Below are 18,702 nucleotides of genomic sequence, written 5' to 3' on the forward strand. Positions count from 1 at the left end.
CACAGAAATAGGCAGGGTGTGGAAATGCAAGGCTGCCTGGCGGGTTGGGTCATTCTCATGTTAAATTAGCCCTTTGATCCCACACCAAGGACCTGCCATGTCCCGCTGTGTGGCCTCCCAGTCTGGGGCAGAGCCGGGTCACGGCAGGGGGTAAGGAACTAGGCGTGGTTATGCTGTAGCTGTTGTTCTGGGGCCGCCTTGGACCATCACGCTTCTCAGCCCGGGGCCCAAGGCTGCCTGGCAAATGGGTGGGATCTGGTTTGGGTCTGAATTATATAAGGTTCCATGGTTCATTTTTTTTTATTGAATTTATGGAGGTGACACTTCCACAGTTAATTTCCCTGCAGCATTAAGATCAGGAGACCCAGCGGCCTGTCTTTCATCTTAGCAGCAACATAAATAAGACCGAGATAAAATCCAACACAGGTTCCCACTCGCTCACCCCCCACAGTCCCTTTGTAGATAGGTTCAAACGTATATTAATCTACATCATCTCCCTTCCTGGTGACCAGGCCATGGCCACCTGATTGAAGAAGCAGCAGGACTAAGGATGAGGATATATATTTTTTCCATTTTCATATAAAACACCTTTCCTTTCCAAAGTCTGACTTCTTTTAAAGTCAGGCTTGTTCTTCTCACATGACCCCATATATGCGGCCCAGTCAAACTTGCATGGCTGAACAATGAACATAATAGAGTAGTCGCTACATACCCTTGGGGATGAGGGATGGGTTGGCAAGGCTCTTGGTCCACATGAAATTCCCTACCAGCCTGTGGTTGGATGGATGCTGCTTTGTAAAGGGATGCTAAAGCTCAACATGGCATTCGATGAAGAAGGCCTTTCGTTAGGCCCTTAGCTCCAGATCAGCGATCTGAGTTAGAGTCCGCAGAGTACAGCAGCCTGTGTGCACGTGGGGTGAGCGCACCCCACTGCACACGGAGAGGAACTGAGCAACCCCTCCGACAGCTGCTCCTGCCCTGCCCGGTGCTGCAGTGCAGAAGCTATCTCGGTGAGAGCGAGAGGGGAATTTGGCACGGAATCTCAGCTTGCACTACTTAAGTCTTGGAATGTCATTCAAGATGTTCTTGTTCTGTTTCTAGTGAGATGTTTAAACCCACAGAACGAGACCGGCATCCATAATGTTCAGCTGGAATTAAGATAAATACACTTGTCATACTTAGGAAGCCACATTTCGTAGGATATGCTACCACTGGCTAAAAGCCACAGATCTTTCTGTACCCACACAATCCACTCTCAGTTAGCCCCAACAATGGAAAAGAACAACACAGAGGATAATCCAATAAAGCAAAATCATGTGGGATCTCTTATGTAATTTTATCTTGTAGTAGAGCTTCCGTCTTAATTTGCTTTGCTTACACTAATTTTCGAATGAATTTATATTCCTGGGCAGCGTGCTAGGATGAAAACGCTCCTGTTCTGGGAACTGAGAGACCCGGGCAACAGCAGAGCCTAGTCCGCCCTCCTCTGACACAGCGTTCCGATTTTCAGGGCCGCGTGTCCGTTCACAAACGGAGATGTGAACACCTGCTCGACCTGCTCCGTCTGCTCTGTGCTCGGTCCAGCACCGAGTGAGCAGAACGACCCAGGGCTGGGCTGGGGCATCTGCCAAGTCTGCCTGGAATAATGAAGAGGCGTTGGAGGCCACGCTCACAAAAAGCAGAACCCAGTCCTTGGGTAACGAAAAAGCGCATGTTTTTACACCCTTATGTGGAGTTGGGGGCTTGGATACACTCTCAACGGGGAAACAAAATTGGGCAGAAAATGCTGTCATTTCTAGAAATTCAACCAAATGAGACTGCAATGATTCTATACCAAAGCACAACACGACATCGCTCGGGCCGCCAGCCTGAACCAGGGAAGGAGGGCTCTTCCAGAAATCGAGCATTTAAAATCATTACAAGGGAAAACGGACTCAGTAAGCACCTTCCTGCTAACAAAAATGATCATCTCTGTTCAAAAAAGTAAATAAAAATCCCACACATATACTTACACCGAAACTCTCTATCCAACTACTCATGTGAAAATCGCTTCTTTGTAAAATATTAGGTAACATCTACCATGATAATCTACAACCACGCTGTACTTGAGGTTTTATGGTTTTATGGTTTTATGGTGAGAGATTAATTTAGCAGAAATCACTTTTGTAAAATGGGAGAAGAAAGGACTGACACATCAGCGTGAGTGGCAGGGGTTTATGTGGCTGCTTTCTCTGTAGTTAAGGGAACTGTGTATCACTCACTAACCCGGGACTTCAGACCAGCTCATCTGCACAGTACCTTCTTAAACACTGTGTAAAATGCAAGGTTTTGTAAATTTCTAAACTGTTTTAAATGGGATATTATCTTTTGCAATAAACTTACATATTTTTCCTAGGTTTTGCGTCTCCATTTGTAGCTGGGGTTGATTGGGCTATAAAATTCAAACTTGAGAAGGATACCTCACTGGTCCTAATGACAGGGACAGTTTTCATTATAATCTCTTCTGCACGTTTCCCGGGAAAACAAAGAAAGAACAGATTCCGAACTTCCCAGGAAAGGTCGACCGCCTTCACCGCTGCCCACACCACACGGAGCGCCCCTCTCGCACATTCACTGGGCACCAGGGTCCCTTCCATCAAAGTCACTGGCACAGTTGTCCTTGTACCTCTATTTGTGTCATTCTTTGATGAATGTATTTCTCTCTCATTAGGCAGGAATCGGGCTTATTTTTGCTCCCCTTTAAATCTCCAGCACCTGCACAATGGGATTCAACTATTTGTTGCAGGGATGAGTTAAGGAATGAACTAGATCCAGTGGAGAAACATGAAGAAATGATTCCCAAGCATTTCCTTGTCCATCAGTGCTCACATGAGGCTGGGCCTGGGCCCCTTCTGTGCTCCCAGGAGGACCCAGCCTCCCACGGATCCAGACCTTCAGCAGCTCACGTGCCCTGGGCTTCTGTCTCCACGGTGGTCCGCGTGCGGTTCAGAGCCCAGACACACCAAGCCACTACTATCCTCTCCCACTGCCAAGCCCCCCACACCTTTATCCAGAATACTGACAGCCCAGTTAACCTCGCTGCAGGACAAATTGCCGCCATAATTAAATCCTAATGCGTTTTGCACATTTTACCAAGCTACTGCCTTACTGTGTGAAGGGGAAAATTGGTTTTGAAATTAGAGCAGATTGTTAACTATTTTTGCTGTAATGTTTCCATTAAAATGCCAGAATTTATTACATGTGACCTAGTCCAGTTCAGACAAAATGCAATTTTAAGGAGATAGGGTCTGTTTAACTGAAGAAGCATTTTGGGCAGAGCATTTTGCCTTGGCTTAAACCACAACTGAAATGAAAAGACAATAAACATTACACCAAAGGATTATTTGCTCCAAAGCAAATCAAAGCTTTATTATTATGAATGCCTTTCACAAATTCTCAGAACCTATAGCTCCCTCACATTAAATTTCACTCCAATGAAACCCGTATTTTTTCTCCTGGCACAAGTTCAACAGATATGTTGTAAAGCATCGGCTGACACAGTGACCTCGTGTGGGTGCGTGGGCTGGTTGCCCAGGTAGCACACGCGATGCTGTGACACTCTGGAGATGCAGACAAAAAAGCCTCCTTCCTCGGAGCCGGATGGACTGAGTCAGTGCATTTTTGTGCATTTATTTTACAGATTTTACTTATTTATTTTTAGAGAGAGGGGAAGAGAGAAAGAGGAGAGAAACATCAGTCAGTTGCCTCCATGACATGCCTTGTCTGGGACCCACGACCCGGTCATGTGCCCTGACCAGGGATCGAACCGGCGGCGACCTTTACTTTGTGGGATGATGCCCCGCCCACGGAGCCACAGCAGTCGGGGTGACTGAGTCCCTTTAGTTGCTGAAATCGAGAGTGGTTCACACGGCTTTTCCGCCCAGCGCCCCGAGCCCGACTGCGCCCCATCCCACGTGCACGAACCCTGTGTGGGCGACGGAGGAGAAGTTACGGGTTGTTGTCACTGTTTTTTGTTTGCTCATTTGTTTCCAGACTTAATGAGATAGAAGCAATATGCCTTCGCTAGTCAGGGTTCCAAGAGAGCAAACCCAAAGCTGTGGGAAGCATCAATATCCACAAACTCAGCCCACTGACCTGTGGGGATTCTTGAGATGGCTCCCTCCCCCCTCTCCACTCCACGGGTCCGCCAGCTCCAAGGAAACGCCTCCAGTGAACCTCAGTCCACAGTCACTTATTCTCCAGTCAACAGTTACTGACTCCCATCTTGGGCCAGGCCAGAAAACGGCAGCTGCCGCCCTGGCGCACTGTGGCCCACCATGGGTAGGGGGTCTGAGAATGAGCACAGCCCCTTCCTGGCCCGCCCACCTGGATACCGCGCCCCCTCCTTTGCTGACCCTCTAAATGCTGTCCTTGTAATTCTCTTGTGACGATTACTGGTCTTCAAGTGTGGCCATTTCCAGTTTTCTCCCCACTTCTCCACTATACATTGTGTCCTGAGAATAGGAACTTCTTCCCTTCCCTTGTGAAGTGTTAAGTCCAAAAGGTCTCTAACTGAAACGATGCATGCTGCCAGGAGCCCCTGTGCATTCCGCACAGCCCGTAGCACCGGCCTACTTCCCCTTGAACTTCCCCACTCCTGTGGATCCAGCCTGCGCCCAGCTGCCTTCAGGCCGCTCTTAGACACACGTGAACCATCCCATTCCCTGGGTTTTTAAGCATTTTTATCTCTAATCGCACCCTGCCACCATCCTAAAGCATAAAATCCCTCCCCCAGCAAACAAGGCCACCTGCAAGGGGACTCGAACCTACTGTGCTCTAACTGCTGCTGCTCCACACTCTCTGGGGCCCAGCCCCTCGACCTCCCAAAGTGTCCGAGGCTATTACACATCAGTGACTTAGCACACGCTGCCCCTAACCCGGGACCCTGTTCCATTACCCACCTGCCACAGAAAATGACTTTCATTCTGACGCAATACATGAACAGTAGCTATATCACTACGAATTGTGGTCTTTTTTTTTAAAAGCTCTAATTTCTTGAATTTCAATGGCTATAACCCAATGATTTGCTTCCATTATCTTATTTACTCCTAAAAAATTATCATGAGGTTGCCTATGATTATGCCCATTTTCCAGAAGCATAACTGAGGCTTGGAGGGAGACAAGGAATTTGTCCAAGTCCACAAGTGTGAGGGGGTGACGGCTGAAGTTCTTTCAAGGTCTGCTACATTTGCAAGCTTGGGATCTTAACGCCTGTGCCAGACATTAAGTTGCAATTTAAATGTCACCTCCTCTCTGTAACTTTTTCTGATCGTCCCCACCCCTGCCGCGGGATTAGTCACTCCGTCCTCCGAGGAGGCTGCTGCTCACGTGGCCTTGACATTTCTCCTTTCAGCCTCTCACACTCGTCTCCACCAGGGAGCACAGGCCCGGGGGACAGGAATCGTCGCCTACATCTCTGGGACCCTCCAAGTGCTCCTTGCATTGCCCGAGACGCTGTAAGTGCTTCCTGTAGGTTTGTCGGATGAACTGGGAGGAGATGCGGAGATAAAACATCCCGGTGGAGAGACAGAGCGGACCAAGACCAGCTGTCCTCACTTCGGCCCCTGGTTTTCTGCACGATTTCAAACTGGTGCCTTCACCTCCCTCCCCCACCTCTGCCTTCAGAGTGGAGCCATCTGGCTTCACAGGCTGGTTAGAAGAAAAGTGAAGTTATATATGCGAAGATGCTCGACTATCTCATTAACTCCTTAAAAAAATAGTGTTTAAGGGTTTTTTTCTTGGTTATAAAAGGAAAGCAAAATAATTTTGGAAAAAGTGAGACTATAGAAATGTACAAATCATGTGTCCTTTAAGCAGAAGATGCCAACATAATTTTAGCTTCAGAACATGGTCCCTGGGTCTGACTCCTGGGCGCTCCAGGGACCCGGGAGAGGAACCATATTTCTTCCCGCCTCTGACCTTCAGGGTCCCTGACGACTTTCCTGCTATTGTCGCCGCATCCCTGTAATCCGTTCTTTATATTTAAGTCATAGAATTTCCTCATGTTTTTAGAAAATAATCATAAATAGTTAATGGCTGCACAAAGCCATCACTGTATGAAAGCACCATTCATCTAGAAAAATGGGCTCTGGTTCTGAAAGATCTTTTGAACAAAATTGATTCCTTTGAGTCACTTAAGAAGGCCAGTGCCCCAGGCAAGGACAACAGGGAGAGGAGAGGTGTGGGCGAACCTGTTCATTAGCAGTTGTCCCAACGGGGGCTGGGGGAGGGGTTTCTCTGTGAACAGCCCCAGCCCCTCAGCTGCACTCCAGGGAGGAACAGCATTACGGGTTTTCTCCCCACTTCTCTGTCTGAGATTCCAGCCTTTGTGGCAGACATACGGGGGCTGATTGCATCTCAAGGGGGCTTTATTCACAGCCCAGCTGCAGCAGCAGCTTAGTAGTACTTCACAAATGCAGGAGTGATCCTGAGTTGAGGCCATAAAATAGCTGGCGACCCGATTCACAGCACCTGCACCAAAGCTGGGAGAGCACTCGAGCACCGACTGAGAACCGCACCGGCTCTTACCGGCCAAGGGCCTGCTGTGTGTGGAGCCCTGTGGTGTGGGCTTCGCACCAAGTTGAGGATCGGTCCCCACCGGGAATTGAAGGCAGCAGCCGTGAGTCCCACTGTGTAGATAACGGACCTGAGGGGCAGGACTGTGGAGACCCTTCCTAGCTGCGAAAGTAGGTGTCTTCACTACTTTAGAGAAAAGGAGGACCAAGGTGCAGCCAGCAAAACCCTTGCAAACTCGAGACCTTGCACCCCAACTCCACAGCCCTCAGAAACCAATGCTGGGCATGAGTGAGCTGAGTCAACGCGCCGATGGCAATCATTCTACAGCTCTGAAGTGTCTGAAGTTCCCCAAAGACAAGAAACGGCCAGCCTTCAGTGCCGGGATACGGGACAGGAGACACAGTGGAGTGTAACCTTTAAAAACACATGCACACACTTCCAATGACTTGCTCAGAGTCAGATCTGCTCAGCACCACCAACAGAAGCCACAAGGCACTGAGACACGTAGGGCTAATGTCACTAGCACGATGACACACCAGCCCCGCGTTTCCTGGTGCTCACCGTTCAGTTCCCACACTCGGTCTCTGCCTCTCCATCTCTGGGTGCCGACAGCAGGAACCTCTGGGTGGCTCATGGAAGCTCCAGTTTCCCCAGGGCCTGAGCTCACGTCCTCTGCAGAGGCTCGGGCACGCGCCACCGGGCTGTGTGCCGCCGTCTGGGCAGCAGCAGCGGCATCAGAAGGTTTGCTATGTCAGAGCGCTCTCTGCTCAGAGCCAAGGTCTGCTCCATCAGGCGGACCAGGCTAGAGGCCGACGCTGTCTGAACAGGAACCTGAGTCTCCTCGGAATTCCCTGATCTGCGGTTCATTATTGAACATTAATAATGAATTCCCTGATCTGCGGTTCACTATTGAACATTAGGACGGTTTGGAGAAGGAAACCAGCTCTTACATAGCAGCCCTCCAACTTTAACTTGTCTTAAAAAATTAGACCACACAGCGCTAGTAAAGTATTCAGGAATTTCATATTTAAAAGCTCCTTAAGGGAAAGCCTGACATGAAACAAATCTTTCTCCTCATCATGTTTTTTAAATCAGAATTCTTTCAAAGGTAGACATTAATCTGTACTTTCAATTAGTTTGTTCGTTCTGCTCGTTCACTCCCACAGCCGCCTGTGCGGCCTGGCCTATGCATGGGAACCTCGAGATAAAATGACGCAGTCCCTTTCCTCACGGACCTGCGTCTAGAATGGAACACAGCTAGGGAAGGACGTGGCAATGCTGTAACTGAAAAACGGTCAAGGAATGAGGACGTCTCCAGGGGAAAGTGACCTTGAGACATGAGAGGAGGTTTCCCAGGGCAGCAGGGAAGGCGGGAGATGCTGCTCCCTCTTCCAATCCCCCCGACCCTCCGACTGTTCAGACCGTTCCTGTCAGTCAGGAACCAGACCCGGGTCTGTGCAGTCTACCTTGGTGAATGACTTCTGCCAACACGCGCTGTGGGCTCTTTGGGAGTTGAGACGCTCATCATTTTAGCCTATATATTTGAGGCCGACAGCTCCTCCCCTCTCCCAACCCCAGGGCAAAAGCACCATCCCTGTTTCCATTTCAAGTGACAACCGAGCCCCTCCTCAAATGGATGATGCCACCTTTTGGTCACCCCTGGAATTTCAGGTCTCTGGTATAAAGTTTCCTTTCTTTCATAACCTGATCTCCCTCTAACACAGCGGTCCCCAACCCTGAGGCCCTGGGCCATGGACTGGTACCAGTCTGCGGCCTGTCGTGGACCAGGCTGCTGTATGTCAGCTCCCAACCCTGTGGACCTGGGCTCAGACTCTAGCTCCCTCCTTCCCAGGCGTGGCGATGCTGGGCCTAGGGGCCGAAGCCCCTCACTTGCTATTTCCTCTCTGATGGGGGACCAGAACCTATGTCAGCCTCACTGATTCTCAGCCACCACGGGGCCACAGATGCTTCCTCACCAAGAACGTTCTACTGTGAAAGACCATGACAGTGGGAAGAATTTGAAGGGGACAAGAGACGAGGCCGCATGTCTAATGAGAAGGGGCAGCAATGGCGGCTGTGAGAGACGCCTGTGGCCACACAGGGTTAGTGGCACAGGTGGCGGAGAGAAGGGTTTGGCTGTGAGACGCCTCTCGCCTCGGGCCAGAATGCACAGAACCTGGAGACACCGATGTGGAGGAGGGACGCCCCCTCCCCTCCCCACCTCCGGAGCTCCGCGTCTCCGTTCTGGCTCCGCCATCTTCCGTGAGCCCTGCCGTTGCCTACGTGCCGATGCTCAGGGCAACAACAAGTTCTTGTTCCAATTGTGTAGCTTTTTGTGGTTCAATTACCAGAATTGAGGAGATGATCTTACAGATGTCATTGTCATAGAACCACCACAAATTCTGTGTTTTTATAGGTTTCTGAAAGTCTCCTCCCAGGTTATCCCATTGCATTCCATGTTCCAGGCAGGCCAGAGGCTGGCTTTAAGGGAGCTCATCCGTACTTTTAAATCGTGCGATCCCTAATGAGCAGCACTGATGGGTACGAATAGTGTGGGGGTGCACAAACCACTACCGTTATTTAAGAGCAGGGACTCTGGAAACTGCTGCCCGCATTCCGACCCTAGTTCCTCCATTAGCAAGCTGGGCGGTTATCGGCCCATCCCGTGACCTCTCTGTGCTCACTTATCACAGGTGTAAAATACGAGCACCTGATGTAGGGTGAGTGAGCTACTTAAGGTGCTTCATTCTCTACCTAAAATGGAATATTCGCTCAAAAGCATATGCTGATAGCTTTTATGATAAATGCTGGCTTTTAACAAAGTGTTGGGTCATGGAGCGAAGGTCAGGAGTCAGCTGCCGCTTCCGGCTGGGACCCCACCTCCTCAGCCCTGTTTTCCGTGGGACGGGGCTGAGTCTGAACCCAGGTCCCACTGTCTCGCGGTGGCCCCTGCACAGGCTCCCTGCAGCCTGTGGTCCCACGGAGTGGCGGAGGGTGGTGACATAGAGGCCATTTGCCACTCAGAAAGGGAGGCCGGAGCTCTGAAACCCTGGCTCTCCGGCGCCGCAGGTGTTTTCTGGAGTCTTCCGTGCTGTTGTGAGGTGAAGCAGTGAAGAATGGGGTGATTTCCACTACGTTTTTTCCTTTTAGGAAAAAAATGCTCTGAATTTCTGGGGCTGGCATGATGCCAACAGTATTTACCTTTATTTAATCTCTCAATAGACTCCTCTGCGAAAACCAGGGTAATTAGGCCCAAAATATATCACCCAAAGGCTTATTTTATCTGCCCGAAATAAAAGCTAGATCCCAATTTTAACAAAATTACCACATCATTTCCCTTCCAAGAACTTCTGGCGGTCCCTGGTGTTTACACTCCCTGGTGGATTCTCCCAGTGAGGGCGGCGGTCCCCAGCACTTAGGGACGCAGGGGACAGGGACAGCCTGCTCCAGAGCAGTCAGCAGGGAGACGCACTGGCCATAAGGGCTTCCTGAGACACATGCCACACCCGCTCACTTTCCCTCCCACCCCTCTGATCCCTATGGAACAGCACGGCATTCGCCCCTGAATTCCCATCCCTGGGTTCACGTCCTGCCTTACTACTACTGTGTGACTTTGGCCAGGATGCTGAGTCTATTCTCCTGAATAATGAGAGATGACGATGACAATTAACCCGGGAAGACCCAAAGAAATGCTCCATCACACGGTAGGGATTTTCCATCAGACTGGCTTTTTTATATTTCCACATCTCCGAGGAGTACAGTCAATGCAGCAATAAACCACTGGGTCCAGTTTAACTGGTTGCATGTTCACATTCGCCGGGAACCTAACGTCACAGTGCGTCTCCCACTTTATAAAACGTGACATGCGGTATGTAGAAATTGTTCCCGGGTAAAATGTACCCTCTCAGATTACTGGGTTTTTCCCCCATTATCTTTGGCTTTTCTACCACAGCCTTCTTAAAGGAACCAGGGCTACATGGAAGAGAATATTGGTTATGCAAGACCTTTTGGGCTGGACCAGAACAACACCAATGATTTCAGTTCCTACATAATATCTCCAAATGTCTTGTACACATCATGGTTCTCCGATCTTACGCTCATGACAGACATCACTAATCAATTCAGCACTTCTTCCCATGGAGCCAACACGTGTCCTCTGAATCTTGCTCAGTGCAGCACCCCAGGCAGGCAGTACCAACCCAGCAGAGTGGGTACATGCACGACATCTATTTTCTGTCCCAGACTCGGGCGCTTGGGAGATAGGGACAGAGAATGGGCATTGGCCAAATCAAGAAACTTAGATACATGAAAAACATCTCAAAAACGACAGCGTCCAAGGCTCAGAAGAACTCAAGGTCTACAGCGTGAGGTCAGCATGAAGTCACAGAGCCAGCTCTCTGCCGAACGAGCGTGGAGGCTTTCTCCTGTTCTCCCTCGTCTGAAAAATCCTTTCTGCCAACCCATGCTGCCTTCCTCAGCATCAAAGCCAAGCTCCTTGGCTACTTAAGTAAGCAAGATAGACTAGGTTCTGGCACAGAGACTAAGACAGAGCAGCAGCCATGCACACGTGTTTTGCTTTTAGTTCTTGTAAAGTCTCCCTCTGCACATTTGTCACCACAGGCCCCTCACGGTTCAAGCAGGCAATCTGCAGGAAAGGCAGGAGTGCTATTCCCAGCATCTGCTCATTATGATGCACCGTGCGCAAGAAGCAATCATCCTATGGCGCCTGTGAGTCGAACAGTGAACACCTCTTCCGGTAATGTCCCCACTCCAAAAAATAAGAAAGGAACGTCTCTGTTTAATCCCATAATGACAGGAGAGACACCAGCTGCCCCACGCCCGACTCAGGCCTTCCTGGCATTTCCGAAGTACTGGACGTGTCGGCTGTTGGCCATCTATAGGGGTTGTTTAATATTCCCAAGCAATAAAAGGTAACCCATAAAAATCATATCTGGAAAATTAAAAGTGACGATTGGAATGGGGCTCTCTCCTCCTTGTCAAATTTCAATTCCAAGTTAAATTGGGGCTTTCGGCACTAGGACAGGGACCCCTGACCTCTGAGTAATTACTTTCCAACATCATGTTCTTTAATTTGGAGGAGACAGTTCTATTCCAAGGATTGCTAGAGACGCCCACTCCCTGACAAGGAAGCTGCATCTTCAGAAAAAGCCACCTGTTTCTTCCTGTCCGTTCGGCATGTCCCACTCCCACGGGGCCGTCCCACTCCCACGGGGCCGTGCTCGCCGCCCGCCTCGAGTCCGCCCTGCTCAGCACTCCCGGCTTCGTAATCACACGAGCAAACTTGAGGGGCAGGGAGAATAATGACAGCTTCAACCTGGAACTTCTGCAAGCTTCCTGGAGTCAGCCGGGGGGCAGGGAAGGTCTGGGTGGGCAATTCCTTACACTGCTGCTGCCCCCCAACTCCACTTCCCTGACATGCGGGCCAGCTCCCCCCATTCAGGAAAAGGCAGTGGTTGAGGAGTGCACACAAAAATATGAAGCTGTGATACAGCACAGCGTTTGGGGGGAGTTTTCCACTCCTTTGTTATTTCGACAAACATTTATTGAGCACCCACAGCATGCCAGGCACCCTGCTGGGTGTTGAGGGTAAAAGAATGAGTAAAACGTGGTCCAGGCCCTCCATGGAGGGGGCCAGGATGTGGGGGCACGAATCACACAAACGGAAAGTCACCTCGCAGTGGGCCAAGTACAATGAACCCCATAACTGAGAACAGATGGGGCTCTGAGAGCCAGTGAGAGAGCCCAGTGGGGAGGGGCTGAGGCCCAAGGTCCTGACACAGCAGCACTTGGTGGGTGATTAGAAGGGGCAGGGGCGTGGCTGGGAGGGGCCAAGAGGAGGCCAGAACCATAAACCGAGATCCTGAACGCTGGGAGAGCGTGGAGTGGGCTCTGGGGGCTGGTGACGAGCTGGGTTTGGGACACAGAGAACCGGGGCACTTGGGAGACTTCTTGTTGGAGGCGGTTTTCCAATTTCTTGTTGGAAAACCATGGCGGTTTTCCGGAGGGTGGAGACCGCACTTCACTCATTTCTCAGTCTTTGTGCTGAGGATACAGGACGTTCTCACAAAATACCAAGTGGATGGATAAATGGATAGTCTGTATGAAAACCAGCTGGGCAGATGCTTCTAGCATATCATTTCATTTAATTGAATGAATTAAACGAAATGCAACTCACAGCAACTCTATAGAAAAGGTCTCTTATTATCCCATCCTACACATTGGTCCAGGCCTCCAGGGCCTCCAGGGTCTCCAGTATAGGAGAGGAGTCGGGTATGGCAAGTGCACAGATTAAAATTACTCGAAAAATAAAAGGCAGAACACATGGAAAGATGCTCAAAAACATCAGTCATCAGGGAAATGCAAATTAAAACCACGATGAGATGCGACTAGAACTGTGATAAACCCACTGGAATTGTTATAATCCAAAGGACCGACAATACTAAGTGTACAAAATGTAGATAACCCCGGACCCTACCCCCTCGCTGGTGTGTGGGGAAGGAAAACAGCACAGGCACTCTGGGAAGGTTTGGCAGTCGCTTATAAAGTTAGACAAACACCTCCCCCGCTCCCCCAACAATTCCACTCCTAGGTTTCCACCCGAGAGAAATTAAAATGTGTTCACACAAAATCTGTGTGTGAATATTCATGGCAGCATCACACACAAAAGCCAAAAGCTGGAAACCATTCAAACGTCTATCAACCAGTGAATGGATAAATGAAACGCGGCATATTCACACAATGCACTGCTGTTCGGCAACAAAAGGGAATCAAGTACTTACATGTCCTAAAATATAAATGAATCTCAGAATACTATTCCCAGAAAATAAATCAGACACCAAAGACCTTAGACGTGTGGTTTCACACCTATGAACGGTCCAGAAAAGGCAAGTCCCAGGAGCCAGAAAGTGGGTGTGTGGTCTCTGAGGGCCGCCGGAGGCGGAGGGAGGGGAGTGGATGGGAAGGGACCACCGTGGACCTTCGCAGGTGGGAGGAAGGGCTCTGGACTCAATCTGCACAATGGCCTGTGTTTACTCAGACTCACTGCTACATTTTCCAGTCTGTGACTTATACTTCAATAAAACTGCTTTCCACAGAAGGACGAGAGAACTCTGTGACCTGGACGAAGCTGGCAGGGGGGTCTCCCAACCAGGTTGGTGAGACTCGGGCAGCTCTATGAGGAAACACTTTTGCGCCGGACCTTGAAGGCCAGGTGGGGTTCCGTAGGTGGAGGCGGCACTGAAGGACCGTCAGACGAAGGCAGTGGCGTGACAGTGAGGACGTGCCAGGTGTGTCGGGCAATATCCAGACAGCCATTTTGGCTGCATGTTCGATGGAGAAAAAGAAATGAAAGGGGAAAATTTGGTTACAGCCCATTGACAGCGCAGCGAAGGGACAGACTGATTCATTTATGACTTGATTTGAGTGTTCAGCAGGGAGCCCCTGAACACTCCAGACCAGGGCAGCTTCCTGGCAAAGATGAACAGGCTGCGATGAGCAGTGTGTGTTGGGAGGACAAGCAACCAGGGCAGAGCATCAAATAAGAAGTGCAGAGAACTGGCTGCAGTGAATGAGGGCCAGACTGTGGCCACCCGCCTGCGCTGTTAGCACAAAGGGACGAGAAGTGCCTTGTACCTGACAGAAAGGGACAGAACAATAAACACCATGTAGTTGGTACCTTGTAGGATCCAGGAACTCTTTGAAAGAACCACCCTTCTGAAGGAGAAAGAGCTAAGAGCCTGTCATGCAAGAAACCAAATGCACTGAGGAGAATCTTTAGGTTGGCTCCAAAGAAAAGGAAGATTAGAGGAGGCGTAAGACGCTTACCAAGGGTGTGTTGTGGTAGGCACAGCTGTGGGAGCTTGGCACTGAGTAAGAAATGGTGATACTTCGAAGGTGGAAGGAGGGGAGGCAAATGACAGAGACCAATTCACATGGCTCTCTGCCCCAGGAGGGCAGGCGTGCCTGGCACCGCCGGCGTTCTCCACGATGTCCCCGCTGCCTGAAACGTGCATTAACAGCACTACGCACACACACGCTGGCACGAGCGGACGGCACCCTGGGTACAGAGACCGCCACACTCTGTTGCTTCCGAGGAGCAAGTCCTTGCCCAGCTGCAGGAAGAATAACAGCCAGCACCCGATGTTCTGTGTCCACGAAGCAGGACCACAGTATGTCCACAATCAACATCCACTTTTAATTACCCACCCACATGGAAGTATCAGGCCATTTCACGTAAATTATACAGATTTGCAGCTTCTCTTGAGAAGCTGGAAGTTCTGGAAACTATCTGACCCAAACCCACGTGGTGTCATCAGAGCAGAGTCGCACCTGTCCTGTCTGAACACCAGAGTCCCTGCTGGGGCACATTCATTCATTCATTCACTCGTCCACTCGACAAGTATTTATCAGGCACCCGCCATGTGCCGGGCACTGTTGTAGGGCCCGGAGATACAAATGAACAAAACGGACAAATTCCTCATGTTCCTGGAGCGCACGTGCTCCCAAGAAGAGCTGGGCAACAACCAAATGCATAAAGGGATGTAAGCATTTCAGGTGGTGGTAAGAACGAAGGAATGTAAAGAGGAAGGGCGTAGAGACTGTGAGGGGAAGGGGAGGGGACGGGTACTGTGGGCAGGGCAGCGGGGACAGTGGAACCTCTCCAGTGAGGTGACACTGAGCCAACACCCGATTCCCACGGTGGAACAGGCTCTCAGACCCAGGGGAGACAGGGGCCAAGGCCAATGGAATTGGCCTTTACGTGTGGGAGGAACATGGAGAGGAACAAGCAAGGGGCAGGGGCATTTCAGTCCCCAGCAGTGGTCTAGACTTTGCTCTGCGTGAGACGGGCGGCCACGGGCGAGCCTGAGCCAGACTGACATGGTGGGACACACCCGTCTGTGTTGCTGACTGGCCCCGGTCAGCATTAGCTTTCGACCCTTGGCTTAGAGCAAGATGGGTCAAGGTTAAAGGGCTAGAGCTGGGCTCCACGTCCGGAGAGGAAACACGAGTAGACGACGGAGCAGGAGTCTCCTGACCCACAGGACACAGTGTTTGTGCGGAACGGTAGCCCAAAACGTAGCAGTGACCTTAAGTTAACGGACATCCGTGGGGAAAGTTAACACACAGCGAAGCCCCTTAGAAAACCCAGCTCACGGGACCCTGTGACTGCACACTGCTTGGCTCTAGGCCAGAAGTAAAGGCCCCTGGTGGACGTGAGCGTGGAGCAGCCTGCCAGGCCCTCCTACAGAGCTGCTCTCACTCCCCCGGCCTTGCCAGCGCCATTCCATTCCCACTGGAACACTGCCCCGGGTCGACAAGTCCTAAGCCTTGTTTCATTTCAGCAACTGGAGTTAATGCTCCTGTTCTCCCAACTCAGAGAGGAAAAACCTGACTCTCGTGCTCCAGAACAAAGCAGGGATCGACGACCTGGTGCTTCAGAAAACCCATGCCTCGACCACAGGCGCTTCGAAAAGTCTGACGAGGGGAAGAGGTGTACTCACAATCAGGGAGTGGTCCCGCCCCATCGTGATGACGGTCCGGTTCACCGTGCGGAGCAGCTGGACCATGATCTCTTGGATGTGGTGGTACGTGAAGGCCTGTAACACAGTCAGAGACATCTGTCAGAGAACTGGGACAAGGCATCTGCAAACCTCTCCCAAAGGATGTACCACAGTGGTCAGACAGGGTGACCACCCAGATCACATCGTCATCATCGTCATCATCATCACCATGTCCCCGTTGCCATCACCACCAGGCACTAGACACCAGGAATTCCACTAACCATATTAAGTGTAAGTTAGTAATTAAGAGCTTGAGCTCTGGAATCAGAATCTTTGGATTTAGAAAGCTGACTAACTCGGTCAGGAATTATTGAACTGCATTGGCTGAGTTAACTTGTCTGCCCCTTGGTTTCTTCACCTGTGTCATAGGCTGCACCCGGGAATATGGAGGGGATGTAACGCAGAAGATTGGCTGTACAGGTGAGGAAGATGCTGAGACACCAAACGAGAGAACTTAGAGACCGGCAACAGCAGGCAGCCCCCTAGACTGGAAGGACAAATGGAGGAGCTGGCGTTTCTGGAGCCCAGGACTGGGTTCGTGTGATGGAAGCTGTAACCATGGGGTGCTTGTGCAGTTCAGGCTGCACGATCCGCTTTGGGGGAAACCCATGTGAGCCAGCTTGTGACATTCATGGGGTTCTGCCCACTTTAAATACGAGTCCCCAAGCCTTGAGTAGGACTTGTCGATGCTTTTTGAGCATTTGCTGTGGGGGGCAAGGGTTTCGTGCACTCTCACCCACATTCCCAGACCCCACGCCGCATCTCACCCATGCGCACCCGGGAGGGTGGTCGTGGCCAAGTGGAAAGGCCCTGGGATTTTCAATTTGGCAGCTCTGGACCTGACAGCCAACTCTTCACTTGCCCTGAATGACCTCACTTATCACTTAACCCCTCTGTGCCTCAGTGTCTTCGTCCATAAAATGCAGAAGGGTTCCTCACCAGTCTTTCAAGGCTGATGTGAACACAGAAATGACACATGTGATTCTGGGAAAATGCACATGCCTGGTTCCACTGCAGGAGATCTGGGGAGTCTGAGAGCCAGGGAATTGATAATTATGAATTTTATGTAGCTTTTTTGGATGCCTCAGAACCATGACACAACCCCCAGGGAAACTCAAGACAGACACTCGGGTGTGGGAACAGCCCACATCTCCAGGACCTCAGCAGAGCCCGGCATAAAGACAGCGCTGAATCCATGGCGGCTGAAAAGCGATGACCACTCATGCTTACTCATAAGCACCTTATTAAGCTCAGTGGCTTTCAACCTAACTGTGGTTTGTCTGTTCATGTAACCCATGAAAGGAAAATAGATTTGCAGTATGGAAAAGAAAACAGATGTGCTTATTAAGGACTATTCTCCCTTCCTAACGTGCTCTCAACGATTGTTGGCATCCAAAGATGAACAGCCCAGACATTCCTCTCTCCCTCTGCCCCAGACTCACTTCCGCACTTTGGCTGAGGCCTGGTTCTGCAGCCCCATGGAGCTCGTCGCGGAACATCTGCCACCAGAGACTCCATCGAAGCATATAATCTACAGAAGCAAGTTATGCTCCAGCAGACCTCAGTCCACTGCTAGATGTGAGCCCTCTCCCCTCACCCAGCCCTTTCTTCACATCTGGCGTTTTCCTCCTGATACTTCAAGGGCAGGGGAGAGAACATCAGCCTTTAGTTCTTGACTGTAGGCAAGCCTCTCTCCTGACTTCCTTTTCTCCTTTACTTCTTCACGCCTCTTGACTGACTTACAATCTCCAGTTTTTTATGTTATGTGAATGGGATGTTCATAGTAGTAACAAAAACAGCCAGCATTTTTTGAGGGCTCACTAAATACCTAGCACCCTACTAACCACTAATGACCTCATCTCACAACAAGAGGGCAACATCATGCATAATATTCATTGTTAAATGAGAGAACTGAAGCCCAGAGAGGTTAAGTAACTTGTCCAGGCTCGCCCAGCTAGAAAGGCAAAGCAGAAAGATTCAAACCCGGAGGTCTGGCCACCGAGCCTCCTCCTTGCCCGAGTTCACCCAGGCAGACTGGACAGAACACGGCTCTCTGGCTGCTATTTTGGGGCCTTCGCCTCTTCCCGTTTGCAAGGATGATAGACAGGACCCTCCATTGGACCAACTTCTGCCTCCAGCAAGTTTTGTTCCTTCCCTTTAGAAGATCTTCAGTACCCTGTATTCGTCACTCCCTTATCTTCTCTACATTTCTTTGCAATTTCACCAATCTAAGCGCACTAACAATTCATATAATGGTTTCCACTCGATGTTGTCCCCCTGGGGTTACATCTCTCTCCTTTTACCAAAGGAGATAATAAAAACCCTTTTCTTTTGACCTTCTGCCTGCCCCCTGCTTCTTTTAAATAGCCATTTCTTCATCCAAAGAGCAGCAATTAGACTGCTCAGGAAGTTTGGAATTCAAAAGTGGGAGCCTGTCAAATTTAATTCATTTCCCTTTGAAGATCCCAATGGGAGAGGTGGTGTGGCAATGTGCTTGGGGACCAGACAGACTCGAGTTGGAATCGCAAACCCGCTCATTTGAGCTGGGTGACCAGGAAAAAATTTT

The 18,702-nt window shown here is 50.4% G+C and overlaps 1 protein-coding gene across 2 annotated transcripts in view; it reads right to left on the reverse strand.

Moving 5' to 3' along the window:
* Positions 1–18,702, reverse strand: part of DOCK2 (dedicator of cytokinesis 2) — a 345,180-nt gene that overhangs the window by 178,954 nt on the left and 147,524 nt on the right. For both annotated transcript variants that reach the window (XM_037127870.2, XM_037127869.2), the window contains exon 27: positions 16,077–16,172. In XM_037127870.2, the coding sequence (XP_036983765.2) occupies positions 16,077–16,172 (96 nt within the window). The remainder of the gene's footprint in view (positions 1–16,076; positions 16,173–18,702) is intronic.

This window comes from Artibeus jamaicensis, unplaced genomic scaffold (assembly GCF_021234435.1).
Source record: "Artibeus jamaicensis isolate MK-2021 breed Jamaican fruit bat unplaced genomic scaffold, CSHL_Jam_final scaffold_3151, whole genome shotgun sequence".
In the NCBI taxonomy this organism is placed as follows: Eukaryota; Metazoa; Chordata; class Mammalia; order Chiroptera; family Phyllostomidae; genus Artibeus; species Artibeus jamaicensis.